The 23,731-nt window shown below is 40.2% G+C and overlaps 1 protein-coding gene across 1 annotated transcript in view; it reads right to left on the bottom strand.

Moving 5' to 3' along the window:
• Window positions 1–3,329: 3,329 nt before the first annotated feature.
• Window positions 3,330–23,731, bottom strand: part of LOC103981866 (3-hydroxyisobutyryl-CoA hydrolase 1-like) — a 42,795-nt gene continuing 22,393 nt past the window's right edge. The window contains exons 8-14 of the mRNA XM_018825019.2: window positions 6,009–6,094; window positions 4,739–4,860; window positions 4,222–4,282; window positions 3,994–4,092; window positions 3,779–3,880; window positions 3,647–3,688; window positions 3,330–3,551 (exon numbers count right to left, since the gene is read on the bottom strand). Of these exons, the coding sequence (XP_018680564.2) occupies window positions 3,411–3,551; window positions 3,647–3,688; window positions 3,779–3,880; window positions 3,994–4,092; window positions 4,222–4,282; window positions 4,739–4,860; window positions 6,009–6,094 (653 nt within the window). The 3' untranslated portion in view covers window positions 3,330–3,410. The remainder of the gene's footprint in view (window positions 3,552–3,646; window positions 3,689–3,778; window positions 3,881–3,993; window positions 4,093–4,221; window positions 4,283–4,738; window positions 4,861–6,008; window positions 6,095–23,731) is intronic.

Below are 23,731 nucleotides of genomic sequence, written 5' to 3'. Positions count from 1 at the left end.
GGACTATGGAAGGTTTCGGGGAGGTTGACCTTTGCGGACGAATATACAAGAGTTTCGCACAACTTAGGAAAAACCAGCTAAGTTCGTGACAATATATAGAATGCATGTAACTACCCAATACATTTTATACACTAAACATGAGTCCATATATATTAATTAATTCTTATTTCATAAATTTAAAAATGATATAAGAGGTCACTTTCACAAGTTCCTATCTACACTAGCATCCAATGATATAACATAGAATTAGATGAGCAGAACATAAAATTACCCATTCTACTAGACTATTGCTAACTCAATAGAGTTCAATAATCTCTTCTCCTATGACCCTTCCATCTAAAAATTATCACAAATTATTAACTCTAGCCAAAATTTGCTACCCAATCTACAAGTTTAGTCTTTATAAAATAGTATTAATAAATAATAAAAGGAAACAATATCAAAATCATATAAACCACGTAGGATAGTTCATGCAAGAATCCCCACCATTGTGGAGTCTAGTTCAACTTTAAACAATAAAATCCTTGAGCAGTAAGGATGCAAATGATATATCATACCCCAACCAATATTAGTGTAGGCCAAAATAAGGGCTAATTACATATTATGTTATGTAATTAGTTACTTCTAGCATCTTAATCCATATACTTTCAAAAATTATATTAGAATTCTTTACATATGAAAATAAAATATTTAACATCGTTTCTCCTCATGTTGTTAACTTTACTGATGAAAATATCATATATACTCAGTGATAAACTAAAGTGAGGTAAAGTAAACATGTGCTCCGTGGTAAACCTTATAGTATTTCCGTCAATAAAATTGATGGCATGAGAAAAAATAAAGTTAAATATTTTATTTTGATAAGTATAGATATCTCAATTTAACTTTTAAAAGTATAAGGACTAAGATGTTAAAGATAACTAATTACAAGAGGTAATATATAATTAGCCCCCAAAATAATAGACAACTCTCCAATAATAGACTATATTACCGGAGCTATATGACTTTCGCATCAATTTATTGAGATTAACCTCTCCAAAACTCTAAAATGATTAATCAAATATAAAAATTGAATTATCCTGAAAATAGAATAGTCAAAAATCCAAATGAGTTTTTGAGACTTGCAGGCTCCCTTATCATATAAAAATACAAGTTATAGTAGTAGGATTAGGCTTCTTAAAAAACTTGTTGCCTTTACTTGGACAAAGCCCTTATCAAGAAATGTTAGAATTAGCACCCCATATAACAGAGTTAGCCAGTTGGAAGATAGTGACCTAGTTTTTCAATCTAAGATAAGCATTTCGCTTTTGCTGTATGTGTTCTTCAATTAACCTAGGAATCATTTAAAGTCTACAAAGAGACCCTTATGTAGGACTCATCAAGACCTTGTTATAGTCCTCTAGTTGGCCTTTCGGTGCATGTGTTCTTCAATTCACTCCAAGTTCGGGCTTGGAGAGAGTCTGATAGCATCGCAACAACCAAATCCAAATATTACATCATAAGCCTAGAGCTTAGCCTTGTTGTATAATAAAAAATGGACCAATCAATCTAATTCTATTTTGCCATCATATATTTATATTAACTAACTAGTAAAAGCACAATTGTAAAGAAAAAAATAATTAATAAAAATAATAAATTTATTGATATCTAGTCACTTCTATATCAGATCCCTACAACATGAGAAAGGACCATTAAAAAACAAAAAATCTTTTAGTTCGGGCTTAGGAACCTTAAAAAGATTATGTTGTTACAATACAATCCACAAGTTATCCAAATCAAAAATACCTCTAAGGTGGAGGCTTAGGATTCATAGTTACTTAGCTAAAAATATAAGAGACAATGAATCATCTGGAAATTGATAGCCTATGAGGCAATAGTAGTGCATAAACATCAAAGTATATCCTAGAGATGGGTTTCTACTTAATAAATAAAGGCTTGATTGATATTTCCTCATTCGGTTTCAGAGAGTTCATTTATCGAGGAAAAAAAAACACATATTTGATCAATTTAGGCACATGTATTATTCAAATGATACAAAAAAGAAGAGAGTGATATATGATATTGTTGTACTTCCCAAGCAATGGAATGCTTATAGTACAATGAGACCTGAACTCCCTCCAATGAGCCATCTGATGCTATGCCTAAATACATTAGTGAGCAAGATCAAACAGTTCCTCTAATCCATAAAAATTAGATTGCTCATCTTTTGGACAACATAAAATGCATAACGTCTGAAAAAATTCTGCAAAATTTTAAATCTGACAGAATTAACAGAACATATATCAATAGCATCAATCACCAGCGTTTACTTCAGTTTGCTCGCCGGTAACATGCAGTGCCAACAGAAAATAAATAAATAAATAAATGAAACAGAATCAAAGTATAGGATGTAAAAACACTTACATATATCAATAGTTGCATCAATATTTTTTGTGTGGACTTTGATGGGATTCATAAGATTTTCTATTCAATAACTATGTATTTGCTAATAATGTATAATGAACTAAACTGTACTTATAATAAAAATATAAAGACCAATGACATATTGGATAATGGCACAGTAAGGTAGATAATATAACCAAGTAAGATGCTATGATCCTTAGAGCCTTAGTCTGTACTCGTATTGGTTGATCTAGAATACCCATAATATGATGGGTTTTAAGAAAGAAAAATCTGTTTATATTAGTATGGTATATAAGGGCATTACTTATTTTTTTTTGGTAATGATACCTATTTAGAGTTTGAGGGAATTACTTTGGGGATTTGTCATATCCTAGTTAGATGGTTTCCTCCTAATGATGGCTTAATTATATTTAATATTAATGACTCATTGTACATGAATCTAAAGAAGGGGAAGGTGGGTTTCTTCTTGAGAATAGTGAGGTTACTTGTTTGCTTACGAGTCACTACTTTGTAGAGGATGGAGGATACTATTATATTTAACTTAAGGCTATCGAAAGGAGCCTTCAGTGTATCCCAAGGGAAGCGATCACTAAACTGGTGATCAAAATGGATGCTACCTCGATGGTTAAGATTCTGGAGAACAAATCTACATGAAAGTTGATCAACATCATATAGATGTTTTGTACTTAATGCAAAATTTATTGAAGTATTCTATTGTACATGTATTTAGAGAAGGAAACAAGTGTGCCAACTAGTTGTTAATTTTGCCAAATGTAATAGAGTTACAGGTTTTTGAAAGCATCATTGGTTAGATGGGCTATGATCTCTACTCTATTTTAATCAGCAGGTGCTGGTTGTAATAGAATTTTGAGCTAGTAGAAAATTTGTTTTGCTTGAAAAATAAATAGTACATGAGCACTAACTTGATCCTTCATTGGTTCATTATCATCTAAACAGAAGTGCATCTTGCAACAAGCCAATTTCCATCATCAAGGACTCGAGGCTCCCTACAGTTTAGCTATGCGTGGGTTGGTGTGTCTATGTTCGGAAGGAAGTTGGAGGTCTTCCCACGCTTCATCTTCATCTAACTTGGTCAAATATTTCTTCAGCATCTCATTGCTAACCAATTCCAACTTTGAAGGTTCCCACTGTCATGATTCAAAAATAATAGGGTGAATATCTTCTGTAGTGCCTTCCGATTGGATGCTGATGAAATTTAGAAAAAGAAAAATGATATTGTTACCTTTGGATTGTTATCTTTATCCAGAAATTTTGCCCTGACTCCCTGCATTCGAACATGTAACATTAGGATTTTGCTATTCACAAAAAAAGAAAGAAAATTTCATGGTCAGCGTTGACAATTTCTTCAAGAAACCTCGGAGTAGTCGTTGCTCACTGTTCGTCGAAGGACATGAGAACTCATCCTGTATTCTCGAATCAGGCATTGTTCAAGATCTTCTGACCGTCCTTTCCTGATCTTCTCATGATGAAACATAGTTTTATAAGATTGACAAGTTAATAATATAACAATAATATCTTGTGATTCTAAAACTTCTTCAAACCAATGGAGAAAAAAGAAAAACCTTATACCGATAAAAGGAAGAGCTTAAGACTTATCGGTGACGCCGTCTTTATTGACTTGATTGCTGTAGTAATCCACTTTTCATTTGGACTTGTGACCTGTTGTTCCTACATCATGTTGCACTAGCTAGCTAACAAACAGTCTCTAGATAAACTATGAATGATATGTCATGTGATGCACAGTTATGTATGACAACAATTTTGGAGGAAAATTAAATGATCAAGTTAACTGCTTACCAAGCAAGATAGGATTTCTTCCACCGATTGCTTTGAGAAACACTTGTTGATGACATCTAGCCTACAAATATTCCCACACTAGTCATCTTGCTGTGTGATAACAAAGAATCCAAGAACAATTTATCTATTAAAAAAATATACATATAGGAAAGTTCCATTTTCCTATATATATTGTTGATATTTGTGTACACTTTCTTTACAACTGAGGAGGAGGGACTGTTAAAGATAAGCAGTGCTTTAGGCCGAAGATAATCACAGAATTTGTGATACATTGTTGATATTTGTGTCAGTTGAGTCTCTTCTTTGGACATTTGTTTTACGTTTGTAAAAGACATTTTTGTTTAGGACTTTCTAATAGACGTCTTACTTTTACCAAAAAAACAGATAAAATGATATGGGCATAAACAATCAGACTCATACAAATTAAATTAATGATTTTTTTTTAATCAACACATGCCATTCAAGAACATAATAATTTTAGATTTTCATGGAGGCAGATTGATAAATGATGAGTCACCTTCGAAAAGCACTCTCTTCCTTGAGAGTTGTTTGTTGCACATACTTGGCGATGATTCCTTGGATTATAATTGGATCAGCCGTATCGACTTCATATAATGATTTTTCCAGCAAAGGCAGGTCCTGCTCAACAATCATACTTATTTGTTGAGTTATTATTGGTTTACATAGTTATAACATCTGACCAAACTACTACCACTGTCAAAACTATCATATCTCTATTATATTTTTCAATCCATGGATAGCGAAGAGCTGATTGAGTCAACTCAAAACTCTACAAATTAACTCATCAACGTTCGAGTAAGGATCTTTTTTGTATTTTTATGGAGGAACGAATAATATTTTCATATATTATAATCCCTTTAACGTCATGATTGTTAAACTTTTAGGCATGTATGTGTACATAAAAGTAATCAACCAAATGATTATAATAATATATACAAAATTATATAAGAACATATATAGAGTCTCGAATTTAATTAGGTTTTCGGTTTCACTCAACCTGGATATCTTTTGAGTCAAGATGGAATTTTGAACATTGTGCTCATGTTTATCAACCTTTTTTATGACATGATATAATTACTTCTTGCCTTGCAAGGGTAGATAGCCTATTGAAACAGGCTTTTGTCTAATGAATACTTTATAGTGCAATACCTTATTAGAAAAGAAACATCAACATGAGATTTTGCTATAATTCTGATTTTTTCATGCAGTTTGTTAATTTTAGTGAGAATTTTTTGCAACACTTTTGATTGAAATCATTTAGATGTTGAACAAAATCATTTAGAAAGATAGTCTTTTACTTTGTAGTTCTAAGAATAAGGTGGAGTGAATCAGCTCTAAAATTTTTCGAGGGTGTTACCTCTCAAAATAATATGTGGGTCCTTGTGCAGTCTACCGATGTCATGAGATCACATCACCCCTAAACAATTTCACGGGGTGAATTACTTCACTAACGTATATGTATAATAGGATCATTGAAGTATGAAAGTTCATTGTATGGTGTCTAGATACCCATATATATTTATGTTGAAACAACGACTTTTTTGGCAAGCAATTAGACAGTTTTCATTCGCTCAAAATGGAGATACATGTTCTTTTTTTTAATTATAGAATTTTTAAATTAAAGTAGAGCATTGATTTGTTCATATGGTGACAAATGCATATAATCTATATGATTAATTAATTTCTTGTAAGTTGATTAAGTTCGAATTAAAATGATTTTAGTTGAAAGCTGAAGTAATCTTTGAGACAAAAAAAGAACACACTACCTTTGAGAAAACGAAGTGAGTTGCAAGACCACAAGCTAACATGTCAGCCCCATCCAATCTTGCACCGGTAAGGCCAAGATATTCCCCTGAAAGAAGTTGACGATTAGGTATATGATAAAACCAAGTAAATAGTAAAATAAGAAAAGAAGATTTATATTTTTAGAGTATTAAACTTGTTCACATCTACAAAACAAGCTCATTGCATGGTAGTAAACAAGTTAAATTAGAATTCGATACTCAAAATATGAGAAGAATTCATTTGGATTTTCCTCCTATGAGAATAAATCATTGTGTTGAGAAACTTTGCTTGGACAATATAAAGTACATCACTATGTGTATGCTGAATACAAGTGAGTTGTCTCAAGTTTTTAATAAATCATTTTGAGGAAAACCTCACTTTTCTTATCCAAATTGTCTTATTCTAATCTTTTTTCTTCCTCCTTTATTTGGCATTAGAGCCAAGTCAACTCATGTCTTTGAGTGTATTCCCAATACAAATCTAAAAAACTATGATTTATGATGCATATAAATAAAGACACTTCTAGGTGCTTGGATAAAAAGGTAATAAAATGACTCAAAGATGAAAGACAGAAGGAGGTCTTATTCACAATATATCAATATATCAAAGCCTTGATAAAGCCATGTTTAAGATTATTATTCCATTGAAGACATCTAAAGAGGCATGGGATACTTTACAAAGAACATTTGGTGGTGTAGACTGTTAGGATCGGAGCGGCACTAAGAGGAGGGGGGTAAATTAGTGTAGCGGATTAAAACTTGTAAGTTCAAAAATAATTCCATAAAATGCAAGGAGATTTCGCTTTGATTGTAACTTGAGTAAAGTAAAAAACCAGAAACGATTGCAGAAAGTTAAGTACTCACGGATTAAATGAATACGCCAATTTAAATTGGTTCGGTCAAATGACCTACATCCATTTGCAAAGCCTTCTTCAATGAGGCTATCAACTTCCACTAGCAAATCACTTTAAAGGGGAAGGACTAATACCCCTCTTACAACCTTTATAAGTGATTCACACTCTTACAATTTTTTCAACAAGAAGGAAGGAGGTGAACACTCAAGCAATTTGAAAACGACTTGTTAAGGCTTTGCTAAGGCTCTTATATTAAACTATTGCTTTTCAAAAGTTGTATTCTCTATTTAGAATTGAGGGGTATTTATAGGCCCCAAGAAGATTCAAATTTGGGCTCCAAATTTTGAATTATCTTGGGTTTTCGAGACTAGCGGTGCCACCGCCTGTCAATGTCTGTCAGACGGTGTACTGGTAGTGCCATCGCCTGATCTCGGGTGTTGGGCGGTGCCATCGCCTAGTTTGGCGGTGCCACCGCCTAACACTTCAGGCTCTAGGGGGTGCCACCGCCCAATCCGGTGGTTCCACCGCCCATCCTTACTAATCTCTGGTTAGGCTTCAAGTCCGTCCCGAACCAAGTCACTTTTAGGCCTAGTTGGCCCTTAACCAGGATATAGGTTTATCCTTTAATCCTAACCCTAATTACATGTGAACTACATACCTAAAAACATAATCCTAAGTAAGTTTTTAACCGACAAACTGTAACGGACAAACTTCTAAACAAGATGTTGGATGTAATGCTTATGTCTGTCCGTTGTCTTTTGGCATATTTATGCCTTGTACAGCAGGTAGAGGGGCGGCCGAAGGCTAAATAGTCCCATGTTAGTTGGGTTGGTGGTCTCTTTAGGCTTGTAAATAAAGGTTGTGTCATGTGGACACGTGCGAGAGCTTTTCGGTCTGTAATGGACCATTTTACCCTTTGTTGTGCAACTATTCAGAGCTTGTAAAGTTTGTTTGTAATTTGCATTGTCTATGAAGTATTTTTCGGACATGTTTGCTTGTGGATCCCGATTGAGGCGTTCTCTTTAACCCGTTCTCTCTTTTGTTGGTCCTATGGGACAATGGGAGGCTTCGGGGAGGCTGACCTTTGCGGACGGACGCACGAGAGTGCCGCACGCCTTAGGCAAAACCAGCTAAGGTCGTGACATTATGGTATCAGAGCGGGACAAGCACTCATAGAAACACTTGACATGCAAATGTGGGGGACCTAGCGGGGCTGCGTTGAGGGCAGTCAGCAAAGCGCGACCGTTTGAGGGAAAACGGGCATGGAGATGTAGGGAAAAGAGTCGCTAAGAGGAGCGAGCATCTGAGATTGGCATTCAGAGGAATGGCCAACCCTTCGCGCAAGAGGCACCACGAGAACAGGCAAGCTTGGAAGAATTTGGAGCGCACAAAGGTTGGGATGGCTGAGTTTGAGCTACGGCTCAACGTTGACAACTATACTTGATGGTGCTCTAGGCAGGCGAGGCGCTTGGCAAGAATGAGACCATCCAAGATGGAATGAGTTGCTCAACGACCAAAAGAGTTATGCAAAGCTCATAGAAGTGAGGGGAATTGCTAACTCGAAGAATTTGGTACTCATGCATGGGCTTGTATGCGGACGATGGAATGTTCGTGGCCATCCCAAGGCGGTCGAGACTCGGCGCCATGGAGCATTGAAACTTTCTCTTCGGCATGCAAAGGATACGTCCGGAGGAGGCTGAAGTGTGCAACGAGTTTAGCATGTTGCTAGGCCTTGAGGGGGCGGCGGTGGCTGTATTGATGTGGAGGCGCAATCTAGCAAGTGCATTTGCAAGAGGCAGAACAATGCACAGTTTGTTCAGTAGATCGGAGTAGTCCAAGGGGATGGTGGTCTCCGAAACGAAGAGAGATGTTGCTCCAACGGGACAGTTATCTAGGATGGATAAGTCTCGGCACTCCAGAGGGAGAATCATGTGAGACGGACTTCACATGTTGAGGAGGAGTACCTCACAAACAACAACTTCACGAAGCTCGATGGACTGAGCAAGCGGTGAGGAGTTGTCGCATGATCTCGCTTGAGAGAATGCATTGGTGGATGCATTGCGAGATCAAGTGGGGGAGCGACCTAAAGCAACTTATGAAGGTACACTTGGAGTCGATGTGGAGATCGGACTCAAGGGAGGGCTGACCCGTGAAATGGTGGGCGCGAGGGCCACCATCTGTTAGGATCGAGAGCACTAAGAGGGGGGGGGGTGAATTAGTGCAGCGGAAATCGTATAATAAATTAAAAACCAAAAGCTGCGTTTGTTCAAAAACTATTATGATGCAAAAGCAAATTCTCAGTCTATATCTAAGTGCAGTTTGCGTCTAAGCGCAGATTGCGTCTAAGCGCAGTTTTGCGTCTAAGCGCAGATTGCGTCTAAGCGCAGTTTTGCGTCTAAGCGCAGTTTTGCGTCTAAACTCAGATTTACGTCTAAATGCAGATTTACGTCTAAACGCAGATTTACGTCTAAACGCAGTTTTACGTCTAAACGTAGTTTTACGTCTAAACGCAGATTTACGTCTAAACGCAGTATTACGTCTAAATGCAGTTTTACGTCTAAACGCAGTTTTACGTCTAAACGCAGATTTACGTCTAAACGCAGTTAGACGCAGATTTACGTCTAAACTTTGAAACTTGTTTGTATACTCGCAGAAGGCAGTATGCAGTTGAAACCAAGACGTAAACGTGAACTGAAATCTGATGATTGAGCGAAGAAAGCCGATTTACGTCTGAATGCAGTTTTACGTCTAAATGTTGAAACTCGTTCGTAAAATCGTAGAGGACAGATTGCAGTTATTAATAGGATGAAAATGTAAGCGTAAACTGCAAGGAAGCTCGTTCGTAAAAGCACGGAAAACAGATCTGCAGAATCAAACGTAAACGTAAACTGTAATGTATGAAAATACGAGTTTACGTCTGAATGCAGATTTGGAAGAACAGCACTTAGAACTTGTTCGTGAAAGCGCAGAGAGCAGTAGTGATGAGGGAGGTTTGTAGTAATGATAAAGTGCTCGAAAATAAACGCAAACCAGAGATTTAGAGTGGTTCGGTCAGCCTTGACCTACTCCACTTTTGGCTTCCTCCACCGATGAGGTTGCCGACGTCAACTAGGTGCCTTCCTTCAATGGGCGAAGGCCAAACTTCCCTCTTACAGTTTCTCTCCTTTTGACAGGCTTAGGAGACAACCTTTACAGACCTTTCTCTCCTCACTTTACAGTTGAAAACTTGAAGAACAGAAGGAGGAGACTCAAGGGCTTTACAACACTTTTGAGCTCTTTAGAATCACAGAAAAGATCACAATTTCGGTATGGGTCTGTGTCTTTTCAGTGCTGCATGGGTGGGGTATTTATAGGCCCCAACCCAATTCAAAATTCGAGCTCAAAACGATCAAATCGATCAAATCCCAGAATTCTGGGATCAGGCGGTTGCACCTCTCGACTGGAGAGGTGGCACCGCCTGGCAGAGCTCGAAGACTGAGCTCTGCCGATTGCTTCTTCTCTGCCAGAGCTCGAAGACTGAGCTCGATGGTTGCATCACCTGGCAGAGCTCGAAGACTGAGCTTGGTGGTTGCATCACCTGGCAGAGCTCGAAATCTGAGCTCGGTGGTTGCATCACTTGGCAGAGCTCCAAACTGAGCTCAAGCTGATGCACCATTCTGCCATAGCTCGAAGACTGAGCTTGGTGAATGCATCACCTGGCAAAGCTCGAGACTGAGCTCAGGCTGATGCACCACTCTGCCAAAGCTCGAAGACTGAGCTTGGTGGTTGCATCGCCTGGCAGAGCTCGGAACTTGAGCTCTGGCGGTGCAACCTCTTGGCTGGAGCGGTTGCACCTCCCAGCCTTGCAACCCTGGCGGTTGCACCTCCTGGCTGGGGCGGTTGCACCTCCCAGCCCCACAGCCCAGGCGGTTGCACCTCCTGGCTGGGGCGGTTGCACCTCTCAACCCCACAGCCCAGGCGGTTGCACCTCCTGGCTGGGGCGGTTGCACCTCCTGGTGCAATCAGGGTCCGAATGGTTCACTCCATTCGACCCACTTTGAATCTTTTCAGGGGCCCAATTGCCCCAAGATTAAGCTAATGGGATCACCTCCCATTTTCCTGCTTAATCATCGTGCTAACTACGATTATCTCTAAGACAACTTCTGCAGCTTTGCTCCGATGCGTCAATCGCTTCTTCCGGCGAGTTTCCGGCCAGCTTCCGTCGATCAACCGATAACCCTCGGTGATCCTTCTGCGGACATCCGGCATACTCCTGGACTTTGCGACGATCCACTTGGCGAGTTCCGACGAGCTTCGCTTGGCAAGCTTCTGGACTTCTCGGATCTGTTCTCTCTGAACCTCCGACGACCGTCCGAACTTCCGTCGAACTCTCGAACTCCCAACGTGATCATGATCTTGACTCCGGGGCAACTCCTGCTGCTTGTCTTAATCTCATCGTAGTTAATCCTGCACACTTATCTCAACACATAGATTAGATAACAAATGACAATTGACTTCATCATCAAAATCCGAGATTCAACAATCTCCCCCTTTTTGATGATGACAATCAATTGATAAAGGAGTTATCCTTAACTCCCCCTATCTATATGCCATAGTTGAGATAAGTCAACCTTGAATTCAAGACCTAAGAATTCAAGTGACGTATTGATAAGTTAGATCAGTTAAACTTATCAATACTTCCATCATGATGCCTATCATGATGTATCTCTTCAAGAATTATGTCAAGGCATGACATACATTAACAAGTTTGTATGATAGTGTTTGTAACCAATCATCATGTAATCATATAAAGCTACGAAGGACTTTTTACATGATGCTCACATTTGAGATTTTCTAGCAAGTTTGCATTTTCTTCACAATATCAAATCAAGATATGATGCAAACTATAGTACATGTTCACATATCTCTTGGTGATGCAAGGATGGCATAACATTGTTTATGGCATCACTTAAGTATTTGTAACTATGACATAGATATGATTATGGCAGTTCAGCTATGACATAGTGTTTATCAATTCATATTTTTCTCCCCCTTTGTCATCAACAAAAAGCATGATAGCATTATCGAGCATATAAAGGAAGTCATGACGCATATATCTCTTTATTGTTTTTGCTTGACGGAGGAAAGTCATTTTCCAAGGAGTTTTCATAAGAGTGTACGGGAACATCCCATTTTTAGCATACAACCCGAAAAATGAACTTCTTACATGCATTTGGTTAAAAATATTTGTCACATAATTTGCAACATGTTATTTGATCAAGCGTTGTCAAGGCATGTAATAGTAATAGCATTCGAATAATTTTGATGTAGTAACACAATTATTTCAAGTGCAGCATTATATCATATTGCATAGCAGGATTTTTATTTCAGCAAGTGTAGCATTGCATCACATGGTAAGATATCAGCTCATATGATGCAAATTTTTGTTTGATACATGGCATGATAGCAATCATATCAGCAATAGCTACCATATCAATGTCATACTGCTGACTTATCAACTTACATTGGTATGTTGCTTCATATTTTCAAGGCATAGGCTTTTAAACCTTTTTAGTTTCAGTGCAAAAACCGAGATAAACAATAAGAGATGTTTGCAAATATGCTTACACAGACAAAGATAACCATATTAGGGTAACATATGTACAGCATATCAGGTAACCATAAAGACAAGGTCCTTCATGAATAACATAAGGAGTTTACAACATGTCATATCAAAAACATCAGATGTTTATACAAGCTTATTCATGAGGTGGAAGATTAAAGTGCTTAAATAAAGAGTCAAATTGTCGATGGATTTGTTGTAGCTCGGTTAGGATTTGATCTTGTCGAAGTTCAAGCCGTTCTTGTCGTTGCTCAAATCGGTCCATCCGAATCCCGATATCTTCGATGGATGATGTGTGAGTTTGCTCAACCGGATGTGTTTCCTCAAAGGGACAGATTGGAGGAGAGTGGGTACTCCTAAAGACTGGGGTTTCCGGCTCTGGTTCAGGTTTAGGTTCAGGGGGATTAGTTCTTCTAGGCATTCTTACCCAGTTACCGTTTCTATAGTGACATCTTAGTCGGTGAAGTAGATTTTTGTTTATTATGCTGTATCTATCTGATTTCATTACTTCTTCTTCTAGTGGTATTTGAATGTCGTAAGCTTTCATTATTCTAGTAATAATTCCACCATATGGGAGCATCATATCTTTTGTAGATAATTCCAACATGTTTTGTTGGATCAGATAGCCAAGACAAATGTCACGTTCTTTCATAATTAGGTACATAATTCCTAATTCCAATTGACTCACTTCATCATGATGGTATTGCTTAGGAAGAATTATACTAGTCATGATATGATGAAGTATCTTAGTGTTAAAGGGCATTAGATGTTCACAACTTTTAGAAATAGATTCTATGTTAGGATTGGCAAGGATTGTTCCTAAGGCGTTAACGTAAGATGTTCCAATAGTATTTTCATCCCATGATCCTTTAAAGTAAAGTCCTATGCTTTTCATGGGAATACCTATTATATCACAAATGAATCTATCAGTGATTGAAATGTGTTGTCCTAATAGATAGGTTGATATCCTTTCTTCATCATCTTTTTGCATATTGTTATAAAACAATCTAACTAGTCTAGGATAAATGGGTTCGTTGATCTGCAAAATGGGAAGTAGATTTAGGTTTGCAAACCAATGGATAGTCTCTACATCTCTTAGTTCATTCAGATCTACATATTTTCTCTTATTGATGCTTCTTAGTTCGAAGGAGAGAAATTTTTCAGCATGGTTTTTGGAATCAAAAAGAGAGAGATCAAACTCTTCTACTACTCTCCTCTTTCCCTTGTCCCTTGAGGATCTTCTAGATCCCATTACTACTGCTGTTTTAGAGGGATGATGATGAGCTAAAGTAAGTGAAGAACAAAACAGAATTTTAAGAGCTTCTTAGAAAGTACCTTTGTGAAATCTTCAAGAGAAGGAAGGATTCTTGATGTTTTGCTCCGAAATGGGAGGTATTTGGAAGGCTTAGAGGAGTGAAGTGGGAGTGGAGGAGTCTTGGAAGAGTAGAGGAGGGAATGGGGGTGAGTTGGGGTCGGTTCCTTAGCCGGCCCTAGCGTGATTTTAAGGGGGCAGAGCTGCTGGCGGTTGCACCTCTGGCTGGAGCGGTGCAACCTCTGGCAACCCGTGAAGGCTGGAGGTGCAACCGCCAGCTGGAGAGGTGCCACCGCCTGCAGCAGGTGAGCATTTTAGGATGTTTTGATTTAGGGAGCCTTTGCCTTGAGGAGAGTTTCAGAGCAATTGATGTTTGTTACATGATTTCGTATGAATTTTCATTTAAGGAAGAAGCTCTTTGTAAGATAGATCTTTTAAGGTGCATACGAATGTTTGTTTGGTGTCCCTTTTATGACATGTTTAGTTTCTACAAGAATTAATTCGTAGATGAACAGGTTTTGAAGATCAGGGGTATGTGAATTTGGATATCATATGTTTCTAATTGTATCGTATTTGTGATTTCATAGCTTCCACTTGTTACTTAAGCGTTGCGAGTTCCTTTTTGATTTTATGACCATTGAGAGTCAAGGAGCAGAACATTATTTCTTGCTCCGGCCTAGACTTTTAATGTTTTTATAGGAACGGATGATTTTTAGGAACCCATTTGCTTTTGGGTGCCTCATAAACAGATCTATATTTTCTATCATGTTGCATAGAGTTTATCATGGTTCCTTTAGGAACCCAAATTAATTTGTTTGGACTTATTTTCTTGAATGGACAACAATGTGTCTTGTGTCCAGATTTGCAACAAAAGTTGCACTTGGTTTGGTGTTGAACGTGTAAGATGGGGCCTTTTACAAAGGTAGTTGGATTTCGGTGAGGACTCCTCACAAATCCAATCCCACTTCTTTTGGGAGCATGACCCTTGTTTGTAAGGATCATGTTTAATGACTTGCTACCAACCTCGAATTTCTTCAAGGTGTCCTTAAGCAGCAAGTTTTCTTTTTGTATGGTTTCTAAATCATGACATTTGATACATGAGTTTAAACTATCATGATGTTCGACTTTTAATTTATCAAACTCACAGGTAAGATTATCATGTACCCTTTTTAGCAACTTGTATTTTTTATTTATAACTTTGCATTCATCAAATAAATCATGGAAGGCATTTAATAATTCATCGAAAGATAAATCAGCATCTAATAAATCCGTTACCTCCTCTTCGATGGCCATAAAGGCGTAATGAGCAACTTGCTCGGTGTTGGATTCTTCTTCCTCGGATGCGCTCGAATCATCCCATGTTGCTTGGAGCGCCTTCTTCTTTGTTGTTCTTTTCTTGACTTGGGGACAATCACTTTTGTAATGTCCCGGCTTTTTACATTCATAGCAGATTACTTGGTCCTTCTTTGATTCAAGTTTATTTTTCACATCGTTTTTAAACTTGTTTCTTTTGAAGAATTTCTTAAACTTTCTTGTCAAAAGTGCCAGGTCATCGTCACAATCCTCATCACTTGAGATTTCTCTCAAGTGGCATTCAGAAGTTTTAAGTGCCATATCCTTCCTGTTCTTTGGAAGGATGTCTTCTTGCTCTTCATGAGCTTTGCAGGTCATTTCGTAGGTCATTAATGACCCGATTAGTTCTTCAAGAGGGAAATTTTGCAGATCTTTTGCCTCTTGAATGGCGGTGACTTTAGGATCCCAACTCTTAGGAAGGGATCTTAGTATCTTATTAACAAGCTCAAAATCCGAAAAGCTTTTTCCGAGTCCTTTTAGACCGTTGACGACATCCGTGAAACGGGTAAACATGTCGCCAATGGTTTCACTCGGTTTCATTCGGAAAAGTTCAAAAGAATGCAGCAACAGATTGATTTTTGACTCTTTCACTCTACTTGTGCCCTCGTGGGTCACTTCAAGTGTGTGCCAAATATCAAAAGCAGTTTCGCAAGTTAAAACACGATTAAACTCGTTTTTATCAAGAGCGCAAAATAAGGCATTCATAGCCTTTGCATTAAGAGCGAAAGCCTTCTTCTCCAAATCGTTCCAATCGATCATTGGAAGAGAAGATTTTGAAAATCCATTTTCAACAAGGTTCCACAGTTCTAAATCCATAGAAATAAGAAAGATCCTCATTCGGGTCTTCCAGTAAGTGTAGTCCGTTCCACTGAACATGGGTGGACGTGTAATTGAATGCCCCTCTTGGTTTCCGGCGTATGCCATCTCTCTTGGGTTTTAATCCTTTAGAGAGTTAACCTTGCTCTGATACCAATTGTTAGGATCGAGAGCACTAAGAGGGGGGGGGTGAATTAGTGCAGCGGAAATCGTATAATAAATTAAAAACCAAAAGCTGCGTTTGTTCAAAAACTATTATGATGCAAAAGCAAATTCTCAGTCTGTATCTAAGTGCAGTTTGCGTCTAAGCGCAGATTGCGTCTAAGCGCAGTTTTGCGTCTAAGCGCAGATTGCGTCTAAGCGCAGTTTTGCGTCTAAACTCAGATTTACGTCTAAATGCAGATTTACGTCTAAACGCAGATTTACGTCTAAACGCAGTTTTACGTCTAAACGTAGTTTTACGTCTAAACGCAGATTTACGTCTAAACGCAGTATTACGTCTAAACGCAGTTTTACGTCTAAACGCAGTTTTACGTCTAAACGCAGATTTACGTCTAAACGCAGTTAGACGCAGATTTACGTCTAAACTTTGAAACTTGTTTGTATACTCGCAGAAGGCAGTATGCAGTTGAAACCAAGACGTAAACGTGAACTGAAATCTGATGATTGAGCGAAGAAAGCCGATTTACGTCTGAATGCAGTTTTACGTCTAAATGTTGAAACTCGTTCGTAAAATCGTAGAGGACAGATTGCAGTTATTAATAGGATGAAAATGTAAGCGTAAACTGCAAGGAAGCTCGTTCGTAAAAGCACGGAAAACAGATCTGCAGAATCAAACGTAAACGTAAACTGTAATGTATGAAAATACGAGTTTACGTCTGAATGCAGATTTGGAAGAACAGCACTTAGAACTTGTTCGTGAAAGCGCAGAGAGCAGTAGTGATGAGGGAGGTTTGCAGTAATGATAAAGTGCTCGAAAATAAACGCAAACCAGAGATTTAGAGTGGTTCGGTCAGCCTTGACCTACTCCACTTTTGGCTTCCTCCACCGATGAGGTTGCCGACGTCAACTAGGTGCCTTCCTTCAATGGGCGAAGGCCAAACTTCCCTCTTACAGTTTCTCTCCTTTTGACAGGCTTAGGAGACAACCTTTACAGACCTTTCTCTCCTCACTTTACAGTTGAAAACTTGAAGAACAGAAGGAGGAGACTCAAGGGCTTTACAACACTTTTGAGCTCTTTAGAATCACAGAAAAGATCACAATTTCGGTATGGGTCTGTGTCTTTTCAGTGCTGAATGGGTGGGGTATTTATAGGCCCCAACCCAATTCAAAATTCGAGCTCAAAACGATCAAATCGATCAAATCCCAGAATTCTGGGATCAGGCGGTTGCACCTCTCGACTGGAGAGGTGGCACCGCCTGGCAGAGCTCGAAGACTGAGCTCTGCCGATTGCTTCTTCTCTGCCAGAGCTCGAAGACTGAGCTCGATGGTTGCATCACCTGGCAGAGCTCGAAGACTGAGCTTGGTGGTTGCATCACCTGGCAGAGCTCGAAATCTGAGCTCGGTGGTTGCATCACTTGGCAGAGCTCCAAACTGAGCTCAAGCTGATGCACCATTCTGCCATAGCTCGAAGACTGAGCTTGGTGAATGCATCACCTGGCAAAGCTCGAGACTGAGCTCAGGCTGATGCACCACTCTGCCAAAGCTCGAAGACTGAGCTTGGTGGTTGCATCGCCTGGCAGAGCTCGGAACTTGAGCTCTGGCGGTGCAACCTCTTGGCTGGAGCGGTTGCACCTCCCAGCCTTGCAACCCTGGCGGTTGCACCTCCTGGCTGGGGCGGTTGCACCTCCCAGCCCCACAGCCCAGGCGGTTGCACCTCCTGGCTGGGGCGGTTGCACCTCTCAACCCCACAGCCCAGGCGGTTGCACCTCCTGGCTGGGGCGGTTGCACCTCCTGGTGCAATCAGGGTCCGAATGGTTCACTCCATTCGACCCACTTTGAATCTTTTCAGGGGCCCAATTGCCCCAAGATTAAGCTAATGGGATCACCTCCCATTTTCCTGCTTAATCATCGTGCTAACTACGATTATCTCTAAGACAACTTCTGCAGCTTTGCTCCGATGCGTCAATCGCTTCTTCCGACGAGTTTCCGGCCAGCTTCCGTCGATCAACCGATAACCCTCGGTGATCCTTCTGCGGACATCCGGCATACTCCTGGACTTTGCGACGATCCACTTGGCGAGTTCCGACGAGCTTCGCTTGGCAAGCTTCTGGACTTCTCGGATCTGTTCTCTCTGAACCTCCGACGACCGTCCGAACTTCCGTCGAACTCTCGAACTCCCAACGTGATCATGATCTTGACTCCGGGGCAACTCCTGCTGCTTGTCTTAATCTCATCGTAGTTAATCCTGCACACTTATCTCAACACATAGATTAGATAACAAATGACAATTGACTTCATCATCAAAATCCGAGATTCAACACCATCGACTCAATGCAAAAACGAGGAGCGGAGCAACTTGGGTGTAACTTGGCGAAGTACCCAAGCCGCCCGAAGGGAGCCAGCAGAGAAGTTGGAACATGGAGCAGAAGCATAGTGCTTTCCTTAGACAGAGGTCAAAGACATGAACTCTTGCAGAGGCAAGGGTAGGATCATGTTGTTCCATGAGTCCTTCATCCTGACGGAGCGGACTTATCTTGCATGGTGCCAAAGACGAAGGGAGCTTCGCGGCACATGCACCTTAACTCAGAAGAGCATTTGATGGAGGAACTAAGGCGACTCAACTTGCGGAGGCGAAGTTGGGTTCAGAAGGCCTTAGCACGGGGCAAGAGGATGCAGAGGCGGGTACTCTTGAAGAATATGCCACAGTGTTGCCATTCAAGTTGCTATGAAGGAAGCAGTGCGCAGCGAAGATTGTGCTGGTAGGGGCAGAGGCCCAGGATCCAAACAATGGTGCACAGATCAGTGAAGTCGGTGGACTTCGAGAGCTACTAGGCGACGGATTGTCCTAGAGTGGTGCTTCATCTAGGTGTGACCCAGGAGTGGGTGGATGAAGATCGATTGCCAGAGGAGCGAACAAAATCGAAGGTGGAAGGGACCCTGCGATGTATTGGCAGAGGCCACACATGGAGGGTTCACAATTCGAGTTTATTCCACAAGGATCAGAATGCAATGGAGATGTCACCAGGAGGCGACATGGTGCAGCGGATCGTGGTGGAACAGTTCGTGGCAATGCGATACACACAATCGGTCCTGTGAGGGATAAGATCATATGGAGGTATGATCGGGAGTTACTGGAAGCTCCACTTCGGTGAACAACACGACAGCAAGAAGAGCTATGGATTCAAGGAGTGAAGGCCATGGTACTGCAATGGTCATCAGCATATGGGGGCTGTGTTCCACCAAGGGAAAAGTTCGAATGCAAGTACCAGTGAGTTCCATGGGAGGGACTTGATCATATAGAGGTATGATCGAAGCAGCTGGAGAGTTGGACTGCTCCAGAGCTTATATTCGCTTAAGGGAGCCCGACAAGTCAGAGGACAAGGTCGAGTAAGCGAACGTTGCTACCAAGGAAGCTAAGGAGAACAGAATCGGTGCAAACTCTACAACGTGATGGCAGAGGCCATGCATGGGAGTTGCAGTCTGTCTTTCCATCGACCAAACGGACTGCTTGGAGAACACAAAGGTGTTGACGCAGGGGGTCGAAGGGGCGAGGAAGCGACGACGAGTCCAGAGGGACTTAGCTACCCAAAATCAAGCGTCAGTTAGAATGGAGTTGGACTCAAAGGAGTGCCACGGAGACATCTCTACTGATTGTGAAGAAAAGGGATACAGAGGCGAGGCAACGGATAGTAGGGCCATGGGCTTGGCAGCGCCATGGTACCGCAGAGGCGAGACTTCCGTGCAAGTCTTTGATCCCTTGCTCTCACGGAGGGAGAGCGCTTGGTCGTGAAAGGGGCCGAGGAGGTGGAGCATGCAGAGGCAATCTCCAAGTACCGAGATAAGGCTGAAGGGCAGAGGCCAAGAAACTTCGTAAGACTGGTGTCAACAAGTTTCTCATCAAGATAGCCGTAAGTGAAGGACTTCGGGTCATGCAAGAGTGCACGACCAAGGAACGAAGCAGGCAGTATGCGGTGCTGTACCTTTGCTACTCAGTGGAGTAGGCGGCAGGGTTGATGGAGAAGACGGTACAATCCCAAAGGCGACCTCATCTATCAGAGAATTACTCCAAGTTGGGGTGAAAACTTCCCGCATTCTAGAAGTTCGATGACATTGAGAAGGTGAATCACAGTAGCTAACTCAACGTAAGGAGTGCAAACACTTCAAGTGCTTCAGAAGTGTGAGCAAAGAGCAGGCGAAGGCCAGTAACCAGCTCGATGCATGAAGTATAACCTCGAGGAGGCGGGCGAAGTCAAGTAACTTTTGCCTTCTCAACTCTTAAGAGAATGGGCGAAACTGAGTACCCCAATTCTCTTATCTATCCAGTAGAGGAGCGCTGCACAAGTTCAAAGACCCTTCGAAGATAATGGAAGACAATAGTTGTCAAATCCTCACCAACAGTGATCAGTGCTACTGAGAGTAGATTGTCCGCCTCATTTCCCAACGAAATGCCAATCGAAAGCGGAAGTGATGCAAACCTACTTGGATGTGACAACTAACTGAAAAAAGAGTCAATGAGCAGATTTTGTGGAGGAAGGACCCAAAACTTCAGAAGTTTGCGAGGCGATGCTAGTTAAAGCTCCAACAAGCATCCACCCAGTTCAAGCAGCATGTGAAAATTTTGAGAGACTGGCGTAGTAAGGATGGTCTTTTCCTTCATTTGGTGGATCCGCAGGAATCAACGAGGATCAATACAACTCAGCCAACCCCACACCAGAGTTAGAGTCATTGGCGAGTTGAAGCAGCATGGCGGATCAAAGGTTTGACTACTCAGAAACAGCAGCGGAGAGTAGTTGGGAGCCAGGAGGCGCATTGCAGCTGGAGTAGAAGATTGAAGACTCAGCAAAGGCGAAGAGTTGTAGTGTTCACAAAGGCTTCGACGAGGACGTCGAAGGGATAAGTGGGGGAGAATGTAACGAACAAACTTCTAAACAAGATGTTGGATGTAATGCTTATGTCTGTCCGTTGTCTTTTGGCATGTTCATGACTTGTACAGCAGGTAGAGGGGCGGCCGAAGGCTAAATAGTCCCATGTTAGTTGTGTTGGTGGTCTCTTTAGGCTTGTAAATAAAGGTTGTGTCATGTGGACACGTGCGAGAGCTTTTCGGTCTGTAATGGACCATTTTACCCTTTGTTGTGCAACTATTCAGAGCTTGTAAAGTCTGTTTATAATTTGCATTGTCTATGAAGTGTTTTTCGGACATGTTTGCTTGTGGATCCCGATTGAGGCGTTCTCTTTAACCCGTTCTCTCTTTTGTTGGTCCTATGGGACAATGGGAGGCTTCGGGGAGGCTGACCTTTGCGGACGGACATGCGAGGGTGCCGCACGCCTTAGGAAAAACCAGCTAAGGTCGTGACAAAACGTCGAGTCTTGTTCTAGCGAGCTTTCCGGTGATCTTCTGGTAGACTTCCGATACGCCCTCGGGTTTCTTCCGGCGGACTCCTAGCAGGCTCCTGATCTTGTGACAAATTCAATGAGTAGCCGAGCCTTCTCGATGATCTCTGCGAACCTCTGACGATCTCTTCGGCAGACTTCCGAAAGTTCCGACAAGTCTCCGATCTTTCTTGGTTGGTTCCGACAACATCTCCGACGAATCTTCGGACTTTCAAACATCCATCGAACTTGAATCCGGTATTCTTGCTTTATGTTTTTAGACTATCGTAGTTAATCCTGCATACTTAACATCAATTGATTTCATCATCAAAATCCGAGATTCAACAATCTCCCCCTTTTTTATGATGACAATCAATTGATGACGGAGTTAAACATAACTCCCCCTATCTATATGCCATATTATGAGAAGATAAAAATACTTGAATTTCATCCCTTTGAATTCAAGCATAAATCAATAAGTTCTAACCGTTGAACTTATCGTTATCTTATTAAGCATGAGCAAATACGAAACTTCGTATTTCTCATAATTTCCAGCTATTGAAAATCATTTTCAAGTCAAATGATAGGAGACAATTTTTACTATGACGAGAGATAAAAATTTTCAACATAAATTTCATGATATAAATGTGAGGCATGATTTCATATGATCAACCAATCTGAGAACTTGCGATATACCTAAAGATTTTACAAGGCATATAAGACAAGCTTTTGCAATTCATATAAGTCATGCTATCGATGTGCATAAGTCATTTTTATTAAGTCATAATACGTATAAGTCATCACTTCTCCCCCTTTGTCATCAACAAAAAAAAAGGAGATAAGATTTGAAGCACACAATTTGTGATCATAAAATTATTAGAAAAAGAATTCAGCATTAAGATTAATCATACAAAATTCATCATTTAAAATTAATCTCGCAAGAAATATTTATCCAGATTCCAAAACAAATCAACAATTATCTAGAATTTAATAATACATCTCAAACAAAGGTTCAGTTTTTGTTCAAAAGAAGATGACAAACTTCTAACTTGACATTAAGAGTAATCGGAACATAATAAGAAACTACATCGATTAATCCTTAGGAGGTAAGCCACAGTGCTGATATATGACATCTATTTTTTGATTCATTTATCTGTAGTTCCTTCAAAATTTCAATTTGCTGGATTTGAATTTATTTTTGCTGCGATTTGATCTGATACAATTCTGCCATAATGAGTTCTTCGGAAGTTGAAACAAGAGCCGAAGGTGTTGCGCCAAAGGGACTAGGAGGAGGAGATTCATTTCCTCTAAGAATTGATGTTTCGGGGTGTTCTACTAGTGGGAGAATTGGATCAGTCCTTTTAGGTTGCCTAACCCATATACCATTGCTAAATGTGCACCGAAGTCTTTTAGGCAGATTTCTATTGATGATGTTATACCGATCACTTTGAATTATTTCTTCATCGGGTGGGATACAAATGTCATGGGCAAGTAGGAATCGAGTGATTAACCCTCCATTTGGCAACATAGTGTCTTTAGCTATAATATCCTGCATGTGTTGCCGGATTGAGTATCCAAAATAATTATATTGATCGGTCATAATCCAATACATGGTGCTTATTTCTATTTGACTCATTTCATCAAGATGAAATTGCTTAGGGAATAGTATGCTTGTTATGATATGATGAAGGATTTTAGAGTTAAAGGGCAGTAAGTGGTCGCAACTCTTGGGTATTATGTCGAGGTTCGGATTTGCAAAAATAGTTTCGATGGTTTCGGAGTAAGTTGCTCCAATTATATTGACATCTCATTTACCTCTAAAATAACAACCCCTATCTTTTTCGGTGATTCCAATTAGTTCACAAATAGTACTATCAAAAATTCTAATTTGTGTTCCTAGTTAGTAAGTACTTAGGCTATCATTATCCACATATAAGTTTGTATAAAATAGCCTAACTAACCTAGGATAAATTGGTTCATTTATTTGTAGCAGAGGTAGGACATCTAGATGTGCAAACCACCTAATGGGTTCTAGGTTTCCTAGTTCATTGAGATCAACGTGTTTACCTTTATGGATACATCTTATTTCGAAGTTTGGAAACCTAAGAGCTACTTCTTTGGATCTAAAAAGGTCTTAGTCATATGAATCTCCTTCAACCCTTTTCCCTTTTGATCTTTTAGGAGCCATTATCTAGACAAGATGATAGATGAAACTGTAAAGAGTAGGTAAAATAAT

This window comes from Musa acuminata, chromosome BXJ3-4 (assembly GCF_036884655.1).
Source record: "Musa acuminata AAA Group cultivar baxijiao chromosome BXJ3-4, Cavendish_Baxijiao_AAA, whole genome shotgun sequence".
Classification (NCBI taxonomy): domain Eukaryota; kingdom Viridiplantae; phylum Streptophyta; class Magnoliopsida; order Zingiberales; family Musaceae; genus Musa; species Musa acuminata.
The sequence above is the reverse complement of the archived record's forward strand: the minus strand, read 5'-3'. Positions and strand labels throughout refer to the sequence as shown.